Genomic DNA, 19,074 nt, shown 5'->3' on the forward strand with positions numbered 1-19,074 from the left:
ATGTTTGTACATATTTTTTTACTCTATTTATTTATTTATTTAATTTATTTCTACCTATCTATTCTATTTTATTTTGTTAGTATGTTTGGTTTTGTTCTCTGTCTCCCCCTTTTAGACTGTGAGCCCACCGTTGGGTAGGGACTGTCTCTATCTGTTGCCAATTGGTACTTCCCAAGCGCTTAGTCCAGTGCTCTGCACATAGTAAGCGCTCAATAAATACGATTGATGATGATGATGATGATGAAGTGGAGGAGCCGGAATTAGAACCCAGGACCTTTTGACTCCCAGCCCCGAGCTCTATCCGCTACGCCGTGCTGCTTTCTCTCCACCCACACTGCTACCCCTGGGACAGTCACTGATCCAGTTATTTTTTTTTGAACGATATTTAACTCTGTGCCAGGGATTGCACTAAGTGCTGGGATAGATCGAAGTTAATTAGGTTGGACACAGCTCCTGTTCCACTTGGGGCTCACGGTGTTGATCCCCATTTGACAGATGAGGGAACTGAGGCCCAGAGAAGTGACGGGACTCGCTTAGGGTCACACAGCAATCAGTCAATCAGTCAATCGTATTTATTGAGCACTTACTGTGTGCAGAGCACTGGACTAAGCGCTTGAGAAGTACAAGTTGGCAACAGATAGAGACAGTCCCTACCCAACAGTGGGCTCACAGTCTAGAAGGAGGAGACAGAGAACAAAACCAAACATACTAACAAAATAAAATAAATAGAACAGATATGTACAAGTAAAATAGAGTAATAAATATGTACAAACATATATACATCTTTACAGGTGCTGTGGGGAAGGGAAGGAGGTACGATGGGGGGGATGGAGAGGGGGACGAGGGGGAGAGGAAGGAAGGGGCTCAGTCTGGGAAGGCCTCCTGGAGGAGGTGAGCTTTCAGTAGGGCCTTGAAGGGAGGAAGAGATGGGCAGAGGGCAGGCATTCCAGGCCAGGGGGATGACGTGGGAAGAGCAGACAAGTGGTGGAGCTGGGATGAGAACCCTGGCCCTTGTGATTCCCAGGCCCGGGCTCTATCCATTAGGCCACGCTACTTCTCTCCTCAAAATCCTTCACTGGCTCCCGGTGCTCTTTGTGTCAAATTAAAACTCCTCGCAAGCGTCCGCAAGACCCTCCGCTATCTGGCCCTCGTCCCCCTCTCCATCCCCCCCATCTTACCTCCTTCCCTTCCCCACAGTACCTGTATAGATGTATATATGTTCGTACATATTTATTACTCTATTTTACTTGTACATATCTATTCTGTTTATTTTATTTCGTTAGTATGTTTGGTTTTGTTCTCTGTCTCCCCCTTTTAGACTGTGAGCCCACTGTTGCGTAGGGACCGTCTCTATATGTTGCCAATTTGTACTTCCCAAGCGCTTAGTATGCTCTGCACATAGTAAGCGCTCAATAAATACGATTGATGATGATGATGATGATGATGCTGTGCAAACAGTAAGCGCTCCAAGGTACCGTGGCGTGATTGTAGACTGTCCCTTCGGGACCGTGAGGCAGGGAGTGTGCCTACCTACTCCGTTATACCCGAGCTGTTAGCCCAGCGCTCCGCAGACAGTCAGCGCTCGATCCATCAACAATCAGTCGTATTTATTGAGCGCTTACTGTGCGGACTAAGCGCTCGGGAAGTACAAGTTGGCAACATATCGACCGTCTTACCTCCTTCCCTTCCCCGCAGCACCTGTATATATGTATATATGGTTGTACATATTTATTACTCTATTTATTTATTTATTTATTTATTTTACTTGTACATTTCTATCCTACTTATTTCTTGTTGGTATGTTTGGTTCTGTTCTCTGTCTCCCCCTTTTAGACTGTGAGCCCACTGTTGGGTAGGGACTGTCTCTATGTGATGCCAATTTGTACTTCCCAAGCGCTTAGTACAGTGCTCTGCACATAGTAAGCGCTCAATAAATACGATTGATTGATTGATTGATTGATTTGCGCGTAGCAGAGACGACCTTCCCGGATAGGAGCGGAAAGGTGACATTGGCATCCGTGGGGCGATTGGGCCGGAACGCTCCCCGTCCTCACGTCCCTCCGCTTGCGACGGCGCGGACGCCGTCCCCCTCCTTGCGTCCCCCGGCTGGGCCGCGGGTAAACTGAGGACAAGCTGACCCCCGGCCCCCTCTCGTTCCTCAGATACCAACACGTGGACGATCTTATCCACCAAGGGGGCCCTGGTGCAGGGGGGCTACGGCCACAGCAGCGTCTACGACACCAGGACCCGGTCCCTCTACGTGCACGGCGGGTACAAGGCTTTCAGCGCCAACAAGAACAGGCTGGCCGACGACTTGTACAAGTTCGACGTGGAAAAGCACATGTGGTAGGTGGTCTCCCCGCGTCCCGGGGGCGGGGGGGCGGGTGTCGGTGGTCTTCCCAAATCCCGCTGTTCCTGAAGGGCGTAAGGAGGGGAGAGAGAGGGAAGGAAGGGAGGGAAGAGAAAAGCAGAAAAGACAGTCACGCAGGTGGTCTTACTGAATCCTGCCCTTGCTTAAGGGGTTTATTTGGGCGCGTGTGTAGACGGTGTTACCGACTGAAGGGGGGGCGGGGAGTGCACCCTTTGGGGGGTAGGTGGTCTTCCTGAATCCCGCCCTGTGTGCCGCGCACGGAAGGGAACGGCCAAGAGGAGCTTGAGAAGCACCGGGACCTAGCGGGTAGGGCCTGAGAGCCGTCATCATCATCATCATCAATCGTATTTATTGAGCGCTTACTATGTGCAGAGCACCGTGCTAAGCGCTTAAGAGTCGGAAGGACCTGGGTTCCAATCCCGCCCCCATGGCCCGTCCGCTTATGGGACCCAGTCGCTTCTCTGGGCCTCAGTTCGCTCTTCGGGAAAACGAGGGGTAAGACTGTGAGCCCCACGTGGGACAGGGACGGGGTCCAGCCTGATGAGCTTGTACCTGCCTGTGTGTGCCTGCCCGGCACGTGATGAACGCTTAATAAATAGTACATATTTATCACTCTATTTTATTTGTCCATATCTATTCTACGTATTTTATTTTGTTAGTATGTTTGGTTTTGTTCTCCGTCTCCCCCTTCTAGACTGGGAGCCCACTGTGGGGTAGGGACTGTCTCTATACGTTGCCAATTTGGACTTCCCAAGCGCTTAGTCCAGTGCTCTGCACATAGTAAGCGCTCAATAAATACGATTGATGATGATGATGATGATGATTTAAAAAAAAAAAAGGCCGTTTTACTCTGTGGCGGTTTTTCCGCTCGGTGACCAGCTGCAATTCAGCCCGGCCACCCAGGAAATTGGCTGATTTGCGTCTTGAGATGACTTTTTAGCGTTTGCTTGTTTTCAATCCGTCATTCAGTTGATTTATAAACACCCAAGCAGGTGTTTTGCAGCCTGGTGCCCAACTCCCTGGCCTTTGTGAGGTTTCGATCTCCAGGGCTAAGCTCTTTGGGGGTGGGGGTGAGAAGCAGGTGCTCTTGAAAACCAGAAAATGGGCCAAGATTCATGGTCAAGGCCCATATCTTCAAGGTTTGGCTCCTTTGAAACCTTCCCCCTCCCCTCCCCTTTTTTTTTTAAGGTGTTTGTTAACCCCTTTAAAAAAAAAAAGTCGTTAACCCCCCCTTTTTTAAAAAAAATGGTATTTGTTAAACGCTCAATAAATACGACTGATTGATTGATTGATAACATTCTGCCTTTGGGGGACAACCCAACTGGGACTATATGTTTCTACCTATTTATTACTCTATTTCTTTATTTGACTTGTACATATCTGTTCTATTTATTTTATTTTGTTAATATGTTTGGTTTTGTTCTCTGTCTCCCCCTTCTAGACTGTGAGCCCGCTATTTATTTATTTTACTTGTACATATGTATTCCATTTATTTTATTTTGTTAATATGTTTGGTTTTGTTCTCCGTCTCCCCCTTCTAGACTGTGAGCCCACTGTTGGGTAGGGACCGTCTCTAGATGTTGCCGACTTGGACTTCCCAAGCGCTTAGTCCAGTGCTCTGCACACAGTAAGCGCTCAATAAATACGATTGATTGATTGATAACATTCTGCCTTTGGGGGACAACCCAGCTGGGACTATATGTTTGTACATATTTATTACTCTATTTATTTATTTTACTTGTACACATCTATTCTATTTATTTTATTTTGTTAATATGTTTGGTTTTGTTCTCCGTCTCCCCCTTCTCGACTGTGAGCCCACTGTTGGGTCGGGACCGTCTCTATATGTTGCCAACTCTTACTTCCCAAGCGCTTAGTACAGTGCTCTGCACACAGTAAGCGCTCAATAAATACGATTGATTGATTGATAGCATCCTGCCTTTGGGGGACAACCCAACTGGGACTATATGTTTGTACCTATTTATTACTCTATTTATTCTACTTGTACATATCTGTTCTATTTATTTTATTTTGTCAATATGTTTGGTTTTGTTCTCTGTCTCCCCCTTCTAGACTGTGAGCCCACTGTTGGGTCGGGACCGTCTCTATATGTTGCCAACTCTTACTTCCCAAGCACTTAGCACAGTGCTCTGCACACAGTAAGCGCTCAATAAATACTATTGAATGAATGAGGCCTTCTCAGACTGAGGCCCGTCTGAGGCAGGGACCGTCTCTCTATGTTGCCGACTTGCACTTCCCAGGGAGCGCTCAATAAATGCAATTGAATGAATGGAGGCGGAGACAGATAATATAAATGAATAAATTGCAGGTACCTCCCAAGCACTTAGTCCAGTGCTTTGCACACAGTAAACGCCACCGAGTAAATGAGTGATTGGGGCAGACAGTGGGGCCCTGATGGAGAGCGGGTATTGTGTGATTCCTAATCATCATCATCAATCGTATTTATTGAGCGCTTACTGTGTGCAGAGCACTGTCCTAAGCGCTTGGGAAGTGCAAATTGGCACCATATAGAGACAGTCCCTACCCACCAGTGGGCTCACAGTCTAAAAGGGGAAGACAGAGAACGAAACCAAACATACTAACGGCCCGGTTTTCCTCCACCTCCCAAGGACCATTCTGAAGGACAGCAGATTTTTCCGCTACTTGCACACGGCAGTGATAATCAGCGGGACCATGTTGGTATTTGGCGGGAACACCCACAACGACACGTCCATGAGCCACGGGGCCAAGTGCTTCTCCTCCGACTTCATGGCTTACGACATCGGTAAGTTGCTCCCCGGCCCGTGGCGGTTCATTCATTCATCCATTCATTCATTCATTCAGTCGTATTTATTGAGCGCTTACTGTGTGCAGAGCGCCGTACTAAGCGCTTGGGAAGTCCAAGTTGGCAACATATAGAGACGGTCCCTGCCCAACAGCGGGCTCACAGTCTTCCATTCATTCATTCATTCAATCATATTTATTGAGCGCTTACTGTGTGCAGAGCACTGTACTAAGCGCTTGGGAAGTCCAAGTTGGCAACATGTAGAGACGGTCCCTGCCCAATAGCGGGCTCACAGTCTTCCATTCATTCATTCATTCAATCGTATTTATTGAGCGCTTACCGTGTGCAGAGCACTGTACTAAGCGCTTGGGAAGTCCAAGTTGGCAACATATAGAGACGGTCCCTACCCAATAGCAGGCTAACAGTCTTTCATTCATTCATTCATTCAGTCGTATTTATTGAGCGCTTACTGTGTGCAGAGCACTGTACTAAGCGCTTGGGAAGTCCAAGTTGGCAACATTTAGAGACGGTCCCTACCCAACAGCGGGCTCACAGTCTTTCATTCATTCATTCATTCAATCGTATTTATTGAGCGCTTACAGTGGGCAGAGCACTGTGCTAAGCGCTTGGGAAGGACAAGTTGGCAACATCTAGAGCCAGTCCGGACCCAACAGCGGGCTCGCAGTCTAGAAGGGGGAGACAGACAACAGAACAAAACATATTAACAGAATAAAGTAAATATGCACAAGTAAAATAGAGTAATAAATACATCCCACTTAGAACAGTGCTTTGCACATAGTAAGCGCTTAACAAATGCCATCGTTATTATTATTTTTACAAAGCGCTTGGGAAGTCCAAGTTGGCAACATCTGCAGCCGGTCCCTCCCACGAGCTTCCTCGTAATGGTCATCGTCATTATTAAATCATCATCATCATCATCAATCGTATTTATTGAGCGCTCACTGTGTGCAGAGCACTGTACTAAGCGCTTGGGAAGTACAAATTGGCAACATATAGAGACAGTCCCTACCCAACGGTCTAAAAGGGGGAGACAGAGAACAAAACCAAACATACTAACAAAATAAAATAAATCGGATAGATATGTACAAGTAAAATAAATAAACAGATAGAGTAATAAATATGTACAAACATATATACATATATATACAGGTAAAAAAAATAATACATTAAATGGCATTTGTTAAGCACTTACTGTGTGCCAGGCACTGTACTCAGCGCCAGAGTGAATACAAGCAAATCGGGGTGCGAATCGGTGTCCCCGATGGGGCTCCCAGTCTCAATCGCCGTTTTACAGATGAGGTAACTGAGGCCCGGAGAAGTGAAGTATATATGTATATATATTTGTACATATTTATTACTCTATTTATTGAGCGCTTACTATGTGCAGAGCACTGTACTAAGCGCTTGGGAAGTACAGATTGGCAACATCTAGAGACAATCCCTACCCAACAGTGGGCTCACAGTCTAAAAGGGGGAGACAGAGAGCAAAACCAAACATACTAACAAAATAAAATAAATAGAATAGATATGTACAAGTAAAATAAATAAATAAATACAGTAATAAATATGTACAAACATATATACATATATACAGTATGACTGTATACATATAGACTGTGAGCCCACTGTTGGGTAGGGACTGTCTCTAGATGTTGCCAATTTGTACTTCCCAAACGCTTAGTACAGTGCTCTGCACACAGTAAGCGCTCAATAAATACGATTGATGATGATGATGATGGAGAAGCGACTTGCCCAGGGTCTTCCAGCCCATATGTGGCGGAACCGGGATGAGAACCCCTGACCTGCCGACTAACTGTTTCACCATGGTGCTTCTCTTAGAGCCAAGACATCCCTGACTCTTTTTCCTTTATAATATTCATTAAGCGCTTACTGTGTGCCAGGCACTGTACTTAGCGCTGGGGTAGATGGAAGCTAATCGGGTTGGACACGGGCCCCGTCCCACGTGGGCCTCTCAGTCTTCATCCCCCTGTGACAGATGAGGGGACTGAGGGACGGAGGAGTAAAATCAATCAATCAATCATATTTATTGAGCACTTACTGTGTGCAGAGCACTGTACTGAGCGCTTGGGAAGTCCAAGTTGTCAACATATAGAGACAGTCCCTACCCAACAGCGGGCTCACAGTCTAGAAGGGGGAGACAGAACATATTAACAAAATAAAATAGAATAGATATGTAGAAGTAAAATAAATAAATAGAGTAATAAATATGTACAAACATCTATACAAATATGCAGGTGTTGTGGGGAAGGGAAGGAGGTAAGACGGGGGGATGGAGAGGGGGACGAGGGGTTATTTGGTATCTAACCCGCCGCGTTGTACAGGGCCTGGCATTTATTCTATTTATTTTATTTGGTTAATATGTTTGGTTTTGTTCTCTGTCTCCCCCTTCTAGACTGTGAGCCCGCTGTTGGGTAGGGACCGTCTCCGTGTTGTACAGGGCCTGGCATTTATTCTATTTATTTTATTTGGTTAATAGGTTTTGTTCTCTGTCTCCCCCCTCTAGACTGTGAGCCCGCTGTTGGGTAGGGACCGTCTCCGTGTTGTACAGGGCCTGGCATTTATTCTGTTTATTTTATTTGGTTAATAGGTTTTGTTCTCTGTCTCCCCCCTCTAGACTGTGAGCCCGCTGTTGGGTAGGGACCGTCTCTAGATGTTGCCAACTTGGACTTCCCGAGCGGTTAGTACAGTGCTCTGCACTCAGTCAGCGCTCAATAAACACGACTGAATGAACGAATGTCATCAGCGCTTTACCAAAAACCACAGTCACAACGGGGGAGAAATACATAAGGAGTTTCCAGGACAGTTTTGAAACTGGAAGAGTGGCCCGCAGAAGGGGGGAAGAAAAAAGGACAAGGGGACCGTCTCTATATGGTGCCAACTTGGACTTCCCAAGCGCTTAGTACAGTGCTCTGCACACAGTAAGCGCGGTCACACAACAGACAAGTGGCAGAGCCGGGATTAGAACCCGTGACCATCTGAGTCCCAGGCCCTGGGCTCTTCCCACTCCTTCGCCAGTATGCTTGGTTGTTCGCCTGGCCAGAAGAGCAGAGCATAGTCCATCCCCAAAAGCCCCGACGTGACAGTTCAATGGTCAAATCCACAGCCCCTGCTTAAAGTTCAGCATCTTGCCATCATCATCATCATCATCAATCGTATTTATTGAGCGCTTACTGTGTGCAGAGCACTGGACTAAGCGCTTGGGAAGTACAAATTGGCAACACATAGAGACAGTCCCTACCCAGCAGTGGGCTCACGGTCTAAAAGGGGGAGACAGAGAACAAAACCAAACATACGAACAAAATAAAATAAATAGAATAGATATGGACAATCAATCAATCAATCGTATTTATTGAGCGCTTACTATGTGCAGAGCACTGGACTAAGCGCTTGGGAAGTCCAAATTGGCAACACATAGAGACAGTCCCTACCCAACAGTGGGCTCACAGTCTAAAAGGGGGAGACAGAGAACAGAACCAAACATACCAACAAAATAAAATAAATAGGATAGAAATGTACAAGTAAAATAAATAAATAAATAGAGTAATAAATATGTACAACCATATATCCATATATACAGGTGCTGTGGGGAAGGGAAGGAGGTAAGACGGGGGGGATGGAGAGGGGGACGAGGGGGAGAGGAAGGAAGGGGCTCAGTCTGGGAAGGCCTCCTGGAGGAGGTGAGCCCTCAGTAGGACCTTGAAGGGAGCAAGAGAGCGAGCTTGGTGGATGGGCAGAGGGAGGGCATTCCAGGCCCGGGGGAGGACGTGGGCCGGGGGTCGATGGCGGGACGGGCGAGAACAACTTGTCACCTAGGAAATACCAGTGTGTCTCAAGATAAAGTCAAGGAACGCACTCTTTAAAAAAAAAAAAATATTTCAAATGTCTGCATTTCACAGTGTGGAAAAACACACACTGCTCTGCACTGCACTGCTCTGCACACAGTAAGCGCTCAATAAATACAATTGATTGATAAAGCAGAAAAGGGAAGCAAGAGAGAAACAATTGCACAATCTGCCTTTTTCTCTTGCGTAAGTGCGCTAGAATTCATTCAGTCGTATTTATTGAGCGCTGACTGTTATTAGAGACGGTCCCTACCCAACAGTGGGCTTCGCAGTCTAGAAATGTGAAATGCTAGAATGTGAAATCCGGAGGTAATGTCCAAAGTGGGAGGAAATGCTTGCACAGGACTGGGACCTTGTGTGTTTGTTTGTTTGTTTTTTAAGTCGCATTTCTTAGGCCATTACTCTGTTCCAGGCACTGTACTATGCGCTAGGGTGGAGATAAATCAGGTTGGACGCGGTCTTTGTCCCATATCGGGCTCACAGTCCCGATCCCCATTTTACAGATGAGGTGGCAGAGGCCCAGAGAAGCACAGTGACTTGCCCAAGGTCACCCAGCAGAGAAGTGAGAAGCACTGTGGTCTAGTGGGTAGAGCCCGGGCCTGGGACCTGGGTTCTAATCCCAGCTTCACCACGTGTCGGCCGTGCGATCTCCGGCAAGTCACTTGGCGTCTCCGGCCCTCTCAGTTTCCGCATCTGCAAAATGGGGATCGAGACCGCGAGCCCCGCATGGGACAGGGGCTGTTGGCTTGGATCCCCCCCAGTGCTTAGAACAGAGCCTAGTACATAGCCAGCACTTAACAAATGCTACTTAAACAAAAAACAGAGGTAGAGCCAGGGTTAGAACCCAGTCCCTTCTGTCTCCCAAGCCCGTGCTCTATCCTCATCATCATCAATCGTATTTATTGAGCGCTTACTATGTGCAGAGCACTGTTCTAAGCGCTGGGGAAGTACAAACCATTCGGCCCTGCTGCATCCCAACCAGCCGGGCCTCCCCCCGTCCCCAGATTCTCCTCTGGTACTGGCAGAGGACCCGTGGCCCTGGTCCCTCCCTAGATCATCAATCGTATTGATTGGGCGCCTACTGTGTGCAGAGCGCCGTACTAAGCGCTTGGGAAGGACAAGTTGGCAACATATAGAGGCGGTCCCGACCCAACAGCGGGCTGACAGTCCCCAGATGCCAGTTGCCAGCCCAGAAGCCACCGTCAGTGGGAGGGAATTCCCGCTGCCGCAGGCCGAGGGGACGGCTCCCGAGGCCCCACCGTCCGACCTGTCTTCTAAACCGCTTGTCTCCCCGTCCTAGCCTGCGACCGCTGGTCCGTGCTGCCCCGGCCTGACCTCCGTCAAGACGTCAACCGATTTGGCCACTCGGCGGTCCAGCACGACAGGTAATGGGACCCGGGGGGGCCGCCTTCCAGCTGGATTTTCCCGGTGACGGGCCCCCTCGGGGTCGACCGTCCCGTCACGGGGCCGTTAACGTCCCCACGCCTCGAAGCTGTGGTTTTTTAGAGTCGCCCCGGGGGTTGGTGCAGAGGGGATCGGGCGGAGCGTTTCATTTTTTCCGGGCACGCTTCGGCCAGTCGATCGGTTTCTGTGGGAGGACGGAAGTACGGATTTTCCACCGTGGGCCTGGTTCAGTGCCTTAGATCCTCGGTTGCCGATTTTATCCGTCTGTGCGCATTCCAGAGCCTGGACGCTTCTCTTTATTAACTTAGCTGCATCTAGAGGGTTTGTAGACCGCTCACTGCGGCCTCTGAACAAGTCTGTCACCTTTGTTGTCCTCTCCCACGCACTCAGTCCAGTGCTGCGCACATAATAAGCGCTCAATAAATACCATTAATTCAGTCGTACCGTGTGCAGAGCACTAACTAAGCGCTTGGGAGAGCGCTATTTATTTTATTTTGTTAGTATGTTTGGTTTTGTTCTCTGTCTCCCCCTTTTAGACTGTGAGCCCACTGTTGGGTAGGGACTGTCTCTATATGGTGCCAATTTGTACTTCCCAAGCGCTTAGTCCAGTGCTGCGCACATAATAAGCGCTCAATAAATACCATTAATGATTCATTCAGTCGTACCAACCAACCAACCAACCAACCAATCGTATTTATTGATCGCTTACTATGTGCAGAGCACTGTATGTTGCCAATTTGTACTTCCCAAGCGCTTAGTCCAGTGCTGCGCACATAATAAACGCTCAATAAATACCATTAATGATTCATTCAGTCGTACCGTGTGCGGAGCGCTAACTAAGCGCTTGGGAGAGCGCCATTTATTTTATTTTGTTCGTATGTTTGGTTTTGTTCTCTGTCTCCCCCTTTTAGACTGTGAGCCCGCTGTTGGGTAGGGACTGTCTCTATATGGTGCCAATTTGTACTTCCCAAGCGCTTAGTCCAGTGCTGCGCACGTAATAAGCGCTCAATAAATACCATTAATGATTCATTCAGTCGTACCGTGTGCGGAGCACTAACTAAGCGCTTGGGAGAGCGCCATTTATTTTATTTTGTTAGTATGTTTGGTTTTGTTCTCTGTCTCCCCCTTTTAGACTGTGAGCCCACTGGTGGGTAGGGACTGTCTCTATATGGTGCCAATTTGTACTTCCCAAGCGCTTAGTCCAGTGCTGCGCACGTAATAAGCACTCAATAAATACCATTAATGATTCATTCAGTCGTACCGTGTGCGGAGCACTAACTAAGCGCTTGGGAGAGCGCCATTTATTTTATTTTGTTCGTATGTTTGGTTTTGTTCTCTGTCTCCCCCTTTTAGACTGTGAGCCCGCTGTTGGGTAGGGACTGTCTCTATATGGTGCCAATTTGTACTTCCCAATCGCTTAGTCCAGTGCTGCGCACATAATAAGCGCTCAATAAATACCATTAATTATTCATTCAGTCATACCAACCAACCAACCAACCAACCAATCGTACTTATTGAGCGCTTACTATGTGCAGAGCACTGTATGTTGCCAATTTGTACTTCCCAAGCGCTTAGTCCAGTGCTGCGCACATAGTAAGCGCTCAATAAATACCATTAATGATTCATTCAGTCGTACCGTGTGCGGAGCACTAACTAAGCGCTTGGGAGAGCGCCGTTTATTTTATTTTGTTCGTATGTTTGGTTTTGTTCTCTGTCTCCCCCTTTTAGACTGTGAGCCCGCTGTTGGGTAGGGACTGTCTCTATATGGTGCCAATTTGTACTTCCCAAGCGCTTAGTCCAGTGCTGCGCACGTAATAAGCGCTCAATAAATACCATTAATGATTCATTCAGTCGTACCGTGTGCGGAGCACTAACTAAGCGCTTGGGAGAGCGCCATTTATTTTATTTTGTTAGTATGTTTGGTTTTGTTCTCTGTCTCCCCCTTTTATACTGTGAGCCCGCTGTTGGGTAGGGACTGTCTCTATATGGTGCCAGTTTGTACTTCCCAAGCGCTTAGTCCAGTGCTGCGCACATAATAAGCGCTCAATAAATACCATTAATGATTCATTCAGTCGTACCAACCAACCAACCAACCAACCAATCGTATTTATTGATCGCTTACTATGTGCAGAGCACTGTATGTTGCCAATTTGTACTTCCCAAGCGCTTAGTCCAGTGCTGCGCACATAATAAGCGCTCAATAAATACCATTAATGATTCATTCAGTCGTACCGTGTGCGGAGCGCTAACTAAGCGCTTGGGAGAGCGCCATTCATTTTATTTTGTTCGTATGTTTGGTTTTGTTCTCTGTCTCCCCCTTTTAGACTGTGAGCCCGCTGTTGGGTAGGGACTGTCTCTATATGGTGCCAGTTTGTACTTCCCAAGCGCTTAGTCCAGTGCTGCGCACGTAATAAGCGCCCAGTAAATACCATTAATGATTCATTCAGTCGTACCGTGTGCGGAGCACTAACTAAGCGCTTGGGAGAGCGCCGTTTATTTTATTTTGTTAGTATGTTTGGTTTTGTTCTCTGTCTCCCCCTTTTAGACTGTGAGCCCGCTGTTGGGTAGGGACTGTCTCTATATGGTGCCAATTTGTACTTCCCAAGCGCTTAGTCCAGTGCTGCGCACGTAATAAGCGCTCAATAAATACCATTAATGATTCATTCAGTCGTACCAACCAACCAACCAACCAACCAATCGTATTTATTGAGCGCTTACTATGTGCAGAGCACTGTATGTTGCCAATTTGTACTTCCCAAGTGCTTAGTCCAGTGCTGCGCACATAATAAGCGCTCAATAAATACCATTAATGATTCATTCAGTCGTACCGTGTGCGGAGCGCTATCTAAGCGCTTGGGAGAGCGCCGTTTATTTTATTTTGTTAGTATGTTTGGTTTTGTTCTCTGTCTCCCCCTTTTAGACTGTGAGCCCACTGTTGGGTAGGGACTGTCTCTATATGGTGCCAATTTGTACTTCCCAAGCGCTTAGTCCAGTGCTGCGCACATAATAAGCGCTCAATAAATACCATTAATGATTCATTCAGTCGTACCGTGTGCAGAGCACTAACTAAGCGCTTGGGAGAGCGCCATTTATTTTATTTTGTTAGTATGTTTGGTTTTGTTCTCTGTCTCCCCCTTTTAGACTGTGAGCCCACTGTTGGGTAGGGACTGTCTCCATATGGTGCCAATTTGTACTTCCCAAGCGCTTAGTCCAGTGCTGCGCACGTAATAAGCGCTCAATAAATACCATTAATGATTCATTCAGTCGTACCGTGTGCGGAGCACTAACTAAGCGCTTGGGAGAGCGCCATTTATTTTATTTTGTTAGTATGTTTGGTTTTGTTCGCTGTCTCCCCCTTTTAGACTGTGAGCCCACTGTTGGGTAGGGACTGTCTCTATATGGTGCCAATTTGTACTTCCCAAGCGCTTAGTCCAGTGCTGCGCACATAATAAGCGCTCAATAAATACCATTAATGATTCATTCAGTCGTACCAACCAACCAACCAACCAACCAATCGTACTTATTGAGCACTTACTATGTGCAGAGCACTGTATGTTGCCAATTTGTACTTCCCAAGCGCTTAGTCCAGTGCTGCGCACGTAATAAGCGCTCAATAAATACCATTAATGATTCATTCAGTCGTACCATGTGCAGAGCACTAACTAAGCGCTTGGGAGAGCGCCGTTTATTTTATTTTGTTAGTATGTTTGGTTTTGTTCGCTGTCTCCCCCTTTTAGACTGTGAGCCCACTGTTGGGTAGGGACTGTCTCTATATGGTGCCAATTTGTACTTCCCAAGCGCTTAGTCCAGTGCTGTGCACGTAATAAGCGCTCAATAAATACCATTAATGATTCATTCAGTCGTACCGTGTGCGGAGCGCTAACTAAGCGCTTGGGAGAGCGCCATTTATTTTATTTTGTTCGTATGTTTGGTTTTGTTCTCTGTCTCCCCCTTTTAGACTGTGAGCCCGCTGTTGGGTAGGGACTGTCTCTATATGGTGCCAGTTTGTACTTCCCAAGCGCTTAGTCCAGTGCTGCGCACATAATAAGCGCTCAGTAAATACCATTAATGATTCATTCAGTCGTACCGTGTGCGGAGCGCTAACTAAGCGCTTGGGAGAGCGCCGTTTATTTTATTTTGTTAGTATGTTTGGTTTTGTTCTCTGTCTCCCCCTTTTAGACTGTGAGCCCACCTGTTGGGTAGGGACTGTCTCCATATGTACTTCCCAAGCGCTTAGTACAGTGCTCTGCACATAGTAAGCGCTCAATAAATGCGGTTGATGATGATGGTGATGATGATGAGAGGACAATTGGACAGTAGACACATCCCCTCCCACAGTGAGCTTACAGTCTATAGGGCGTCTAACGATGCTTCAGCGTCCTCCGTGTGCTGGATTGGCCGCCCGACTCGGAAAGGAAGAGGCGCCTTTCCAGAGGTGGGGACATTTCCTGCGATGGGGGTGGGGGGTGGCCTTCAGGAAGTTGCCAGTCAATCAATCAATCAATCAATCGTATTTATTGAGCGCTTACTATGTGCAGAGCACTGTACTAAGCGCTTGGGAAGTACAAATTGGCATCACATAGAGACAGTCCCTACCCAACAGTGGGCTCACAGTCTAAAAGAACCCGTCGAACCCGTCGGTCTGTTGAGCGCTTACTTCACGCGCCTGGGAGAGCGCGGCACAGCCGAGTTGGGGGACGCCGTCCCACCCCGTCTAGAGGGGACTGAAGCCAAGGGCCACCAGGGAGGACGGGGTGGCCGAGGGGATGAACAGGACCCGGAGAGAGCGGGAAAGTCGGGGAGCGGCGGGGGATAGCGGAGCTGGGGCGGGAGCTGGAATGGTGGGTCGCGGCGTTCCCCCCCCCTAGGCTGAAAGCTCCCTGTGGACGGGGGGTGTCTCCCAACTCTTTTCCGTTGGACTGTCCCAAGCGCTTAGCGCAGTTTTCTGCACACAGTAAGCACTCCGTAAATAGCATGGAATTTTTGATGGATTCTTGGGTAAGGCTGGGCTCCTGGCGAGGACCTGGGGGACTGCGTCGGAGAAGAGGTGACCGAATGAAGGGCGGAGGAACATCCCTCTCTCCACTCACCCCTCTTTAGCAACCCAAATATCCAGTCCACGTCTCCCCGCTCCTCAGGAACCTCCAGTGGTTGCCCACCCGCCTCTCCATTAAACAGAAACTCCTCACCATTGGCTTTAGACTTTTAGACTGTGAGCCCGCTGTTGGGTAGGGACTGTCTCTATGTGTTGCCAGTTTGTACTTCCCAAGCGCTTAGTACAGTGCTCTGCACATAGTAAGCGCTCAATAAATACGATTGATTGATTGATTGATTGATTTAGAGCGCTCAATCAGCTCGCCCCCTCCTACGCCGCTCCTCTAGTGCCAGCTTACTCACCGGGTCCCCATCCCGTCTATCTCGCCGCCCACCCCTTTCCCACATCCTCCCCTCTAGCCTGACCACCGCTGTCTCCACTTTCAAACCATTACTAAGGTCACACCTCCTCCCGGAAGCCTTCCCCGATGATGCCTTCTCTTCCCCGGCTCCCTCTCCCTTCCGCCTGTGACCCTTGGACATTTGCTAATTGCCCCACCCCTAACCCCACAGCACTTATGTACGTATCTTCGCGTTATATAGTCTCAATTGCTCATTTACTCCTACTAACGTCCGTCTCCCCGCTCTAGACTGGAAGCTCTTTATGGGCCCGGAACGGGCCTGCGGATTTTAGACTGTGAGCCCACTGTTGGGTCGGGACAGTCTCTATATGTTGCCAATTTGTACTTCCCAAGCGCTCTGCACATAGTAAGCGCTCGATAAATACGATTGATGATGATTCTGTCGTCCTCTTCCAAGTGCTTAGTGCAGTGCTTCGTACACAGAAGGCGCTCGGTAAATACGAGCGATTGATTCCTCCATATCCGTTCCCTTTGTGGATTCTGGCGCTTCCTTCTGCAAAACGGGGCGCCGAGGCACAAGTGAAGATAGCACTGAGGACTGCAAACACAATTTTGTGCACGAATCCATCAATCAGTGGTATTTACTGAGCTCGTACTATGTCCAGAATACTGTACTAAGCCCTTGGGCAAGGAAAATCTTACAAAAGTAGCAGACACTGCTCCCCGCCCACAACCAGCGTACAATCTAGAGGGCCATGATATTATTTCTGTAAATCCCTTACTGGCTTTCCCAGCCGCACCATAATGGCATTTGTTAAGCGCTTACTACGTGCCAAGCACTGTAGTAATAATAATAATAATTGTTGATGACACAGGAGAAGCAGCACGGCGTAGTGGATAGAGCGTGGGTCTGGGGAGTCAGAAGGCCATGGGTTTTAATCCCAGCTCTGCCACTTGTCGGCTGTGTGACCTTGGGCAACTCACTTCACTTCTCTTGGCCTCAGTGACCTCATCTGTAAAATGGGGATTGAGACTGTGAGCCCCACGTGGGACAGGGACTGAGTCCAACCTGATTTGCTGGTATCCACCCCGGCGCTTAGTGTACAGTACTTGGCATATAGTAAGCGCTTAACAAATGCCATAATTATTGTTATTAATTGTGGTATCTGTCTCCCCCTTTTAGACTGTGAGCCCACTGTTGGGTAGGGACCGTCTCTATATGTTGCCAATTTGTACTCCCCAAGCGCTTAGTACAGTGCTCTGCACATAGTAAGCGCTCAATAAATACGATTGATGATGATGATGGTATTTGTTAAGCGCTTACTATGTGCCAGGCACTGTACTAACCCCTGGGGTGGATCCAAGCAAATGGGGTGGGACACAGCCCTGTCCCTCATGGGGCTCACGGTATTCACCCCCGTTTTACAGATGAGGGAACTGAGGTACAGAGAAGTGAAGTGATATCCATCAGGCCATACTGCTTCTGTACTAAGCACTGCCAATGGCATTTTTTCAAGAATGAAATCAATCACGTTTATTGAGTGCTTACCATGTGCAGAGCACTGTACTAAGCGGTTGGGAGAGCCCAATCCAACAAAATTAGCAGTCACGGTCCCCGTTTCTAACAAGCCCATGGTCTAGAGACGAGCTTGCAGTCTTGAGATGTAAGATATTCCCTCTCTTGCCCTTTCTCCCTCTCATTTCTTCCAACACCATGGCATCCTGCTTTCCAACAAGCCAGTGATGCTCCCTTCATCATCATCATCAATTGTATTTATTGAGCGCTTACCGTGTGCAGAGCACTGTCCTAAGCGCTTGGGAAGTACAAATCGGCAACATGTAGAGACGGTCCCTACCCAACAGCGGGCTCACAGTCTAGAAGGGGGAGACAGACAACAAAACAGAACGTATTAACAAAATAAAAGAAATAGAATAACAATCTGGACATCTCCCGGGTGCAGAGCACTGTGCTCACAGCTAAGGAGAGAACAGCAGATTCAGGTTATTCAGAGGCGTGTTCTTGGGAGTAAAGCCCCCTGAGAAGCGCGTGGAGATGAGAGGGGAGCGGGGACTTCCTCACTGGTTGAACTCTAGACGTATTTAAGTTCAAGAAAGTTGTGGACACCTCTGCCCGAGAGGGAAGCTTACGGTGTTGAAGGAGACGCACACTGCAACAATTTGTAGACGGGAGGAAGAAGGAAAGTGAATGTTGTAGTCTCGAAGCACTCGGGGTGACAGGGAGCACACAAGCGTGTGGGTGGTGCCGGAGGCTGAGGTCATCATCATCATCATTCGTATTTATTGAGCGCTTACTATGTGCAGAGCACTGGACTAAGCGCTTGGGAAGTACAAATTGGCAACGGATAGAGACAGTCCCTACCCCACAGTGGGCTCCCAGTCTAGAAGGGGGAGACAGAGAACAAAACCAAACGTACTAACAAAACAAAATAAATAGAATAGATACGGACAAATAAAATAGAGTGATAAATATGTACTATTTATTAAGCGTTCATCATGTGCCGGGCAGGCACACACGGGCAGGTACAAGCTCATCAGGCTGGACCCCGTCCCTGTCCCACGTGGGGCTCACAGTCTTACCCCTCATTTTCCCGAAGAGCGAACTGAGGCCCAGAGAAGCGACTGGGTCCCACAAGCGGACGGGCAATGGGGGCGGGATTGGAACCCGGGTCCTTCCGACCCTTAAGCGCTTAGCACGGTGCTCTGCACATAGTAAGCGCTCCATAAATACGATTGATGAGGGCGATGATGACGACTCTCAGGCCCTACCCGCTAGGTCCCGGTGCTTCTCAAGGTGGTAACTGGGGAGAGGAAAAATTAACCTGGAAAGGCGTCCTGGAGATGGGATTGTAGAATAGCTGTGAAGATGGACGGAGCTGTGGCCAGGCAGCTAGGAAGGGTGGAGGGGGTTATGGCAGGAGGGAGGGAGGGAGCAAGAGCTTGGTAGCAAGAGAGACGATCACTCTCCTCACCTTCAAAGCCTTATCCAAAGTCCATCTCCTCCAAGAGGCCTTCCCTCACTAAGCCCTCACTTTCTTTCCTCCCGACCGCTGAAAGGAAGCCGCACCCTCCCGACCCCCGGGAAAAATCCGGAAGGACCCCAAAACATTCCAGTTCCAACGTATCTTTCGGCCGAACTGGACGTCCCCTGTCCTTGTTGGGATGCTTCGGTTGTGTATATGCGTGTATGAGAGGGAGAGAGACTTTGACACATCT

At 48.3% G+C, this 19,074-nt stretch overlaps 1 protein-coding gene across 2 annotated transcripts in view; it reads left to right on the top strand.

Moving 5' to 3' along the window:
- Window positions 1-19,074, top strand: part of ATRN (attractin) — a 207,032-nt gene that overhangs the window by 110,586 nt on the left and 77,372 nt on the right. For both annotated transcript variants that reach the window (XM_038744636.1, XM_038744637.1), the window contains exons 9-11: window positions 2,163-2,346; window positions 5,002-5,156; window positions 10,341-10,425. In XM_038744636.1, coding sequence (XP_038600564.1) covers window positions 2,163-2,346; window positions 5,002-5,156; window positions 10,341-10,425 — 424 coding nt within the window. The remainder of the gene's footprint in view (window positions 1-2,162; window positions 2,347-5,001; window positions 5,157-10,340; window positions 10,426-19,074) is intronic.

The sequence above is a fragment of the Tachyglossus aculeatus genome, chromosome 4, assembly GCF_015852505.1.
Source record: "Tachyglossus aculeatus isolate mTacAcu1 chromosome 4, mTacAcu1.pri, whole genome shotgun sequence".
Taxonomy (NCBI): domain Eukaryota; kingdom Metazoa; phylum Chordata; class Mammalia; order Monotremata; family Tachyglossidae; genus Tachyglossus; species Tachyglossus aculeatus.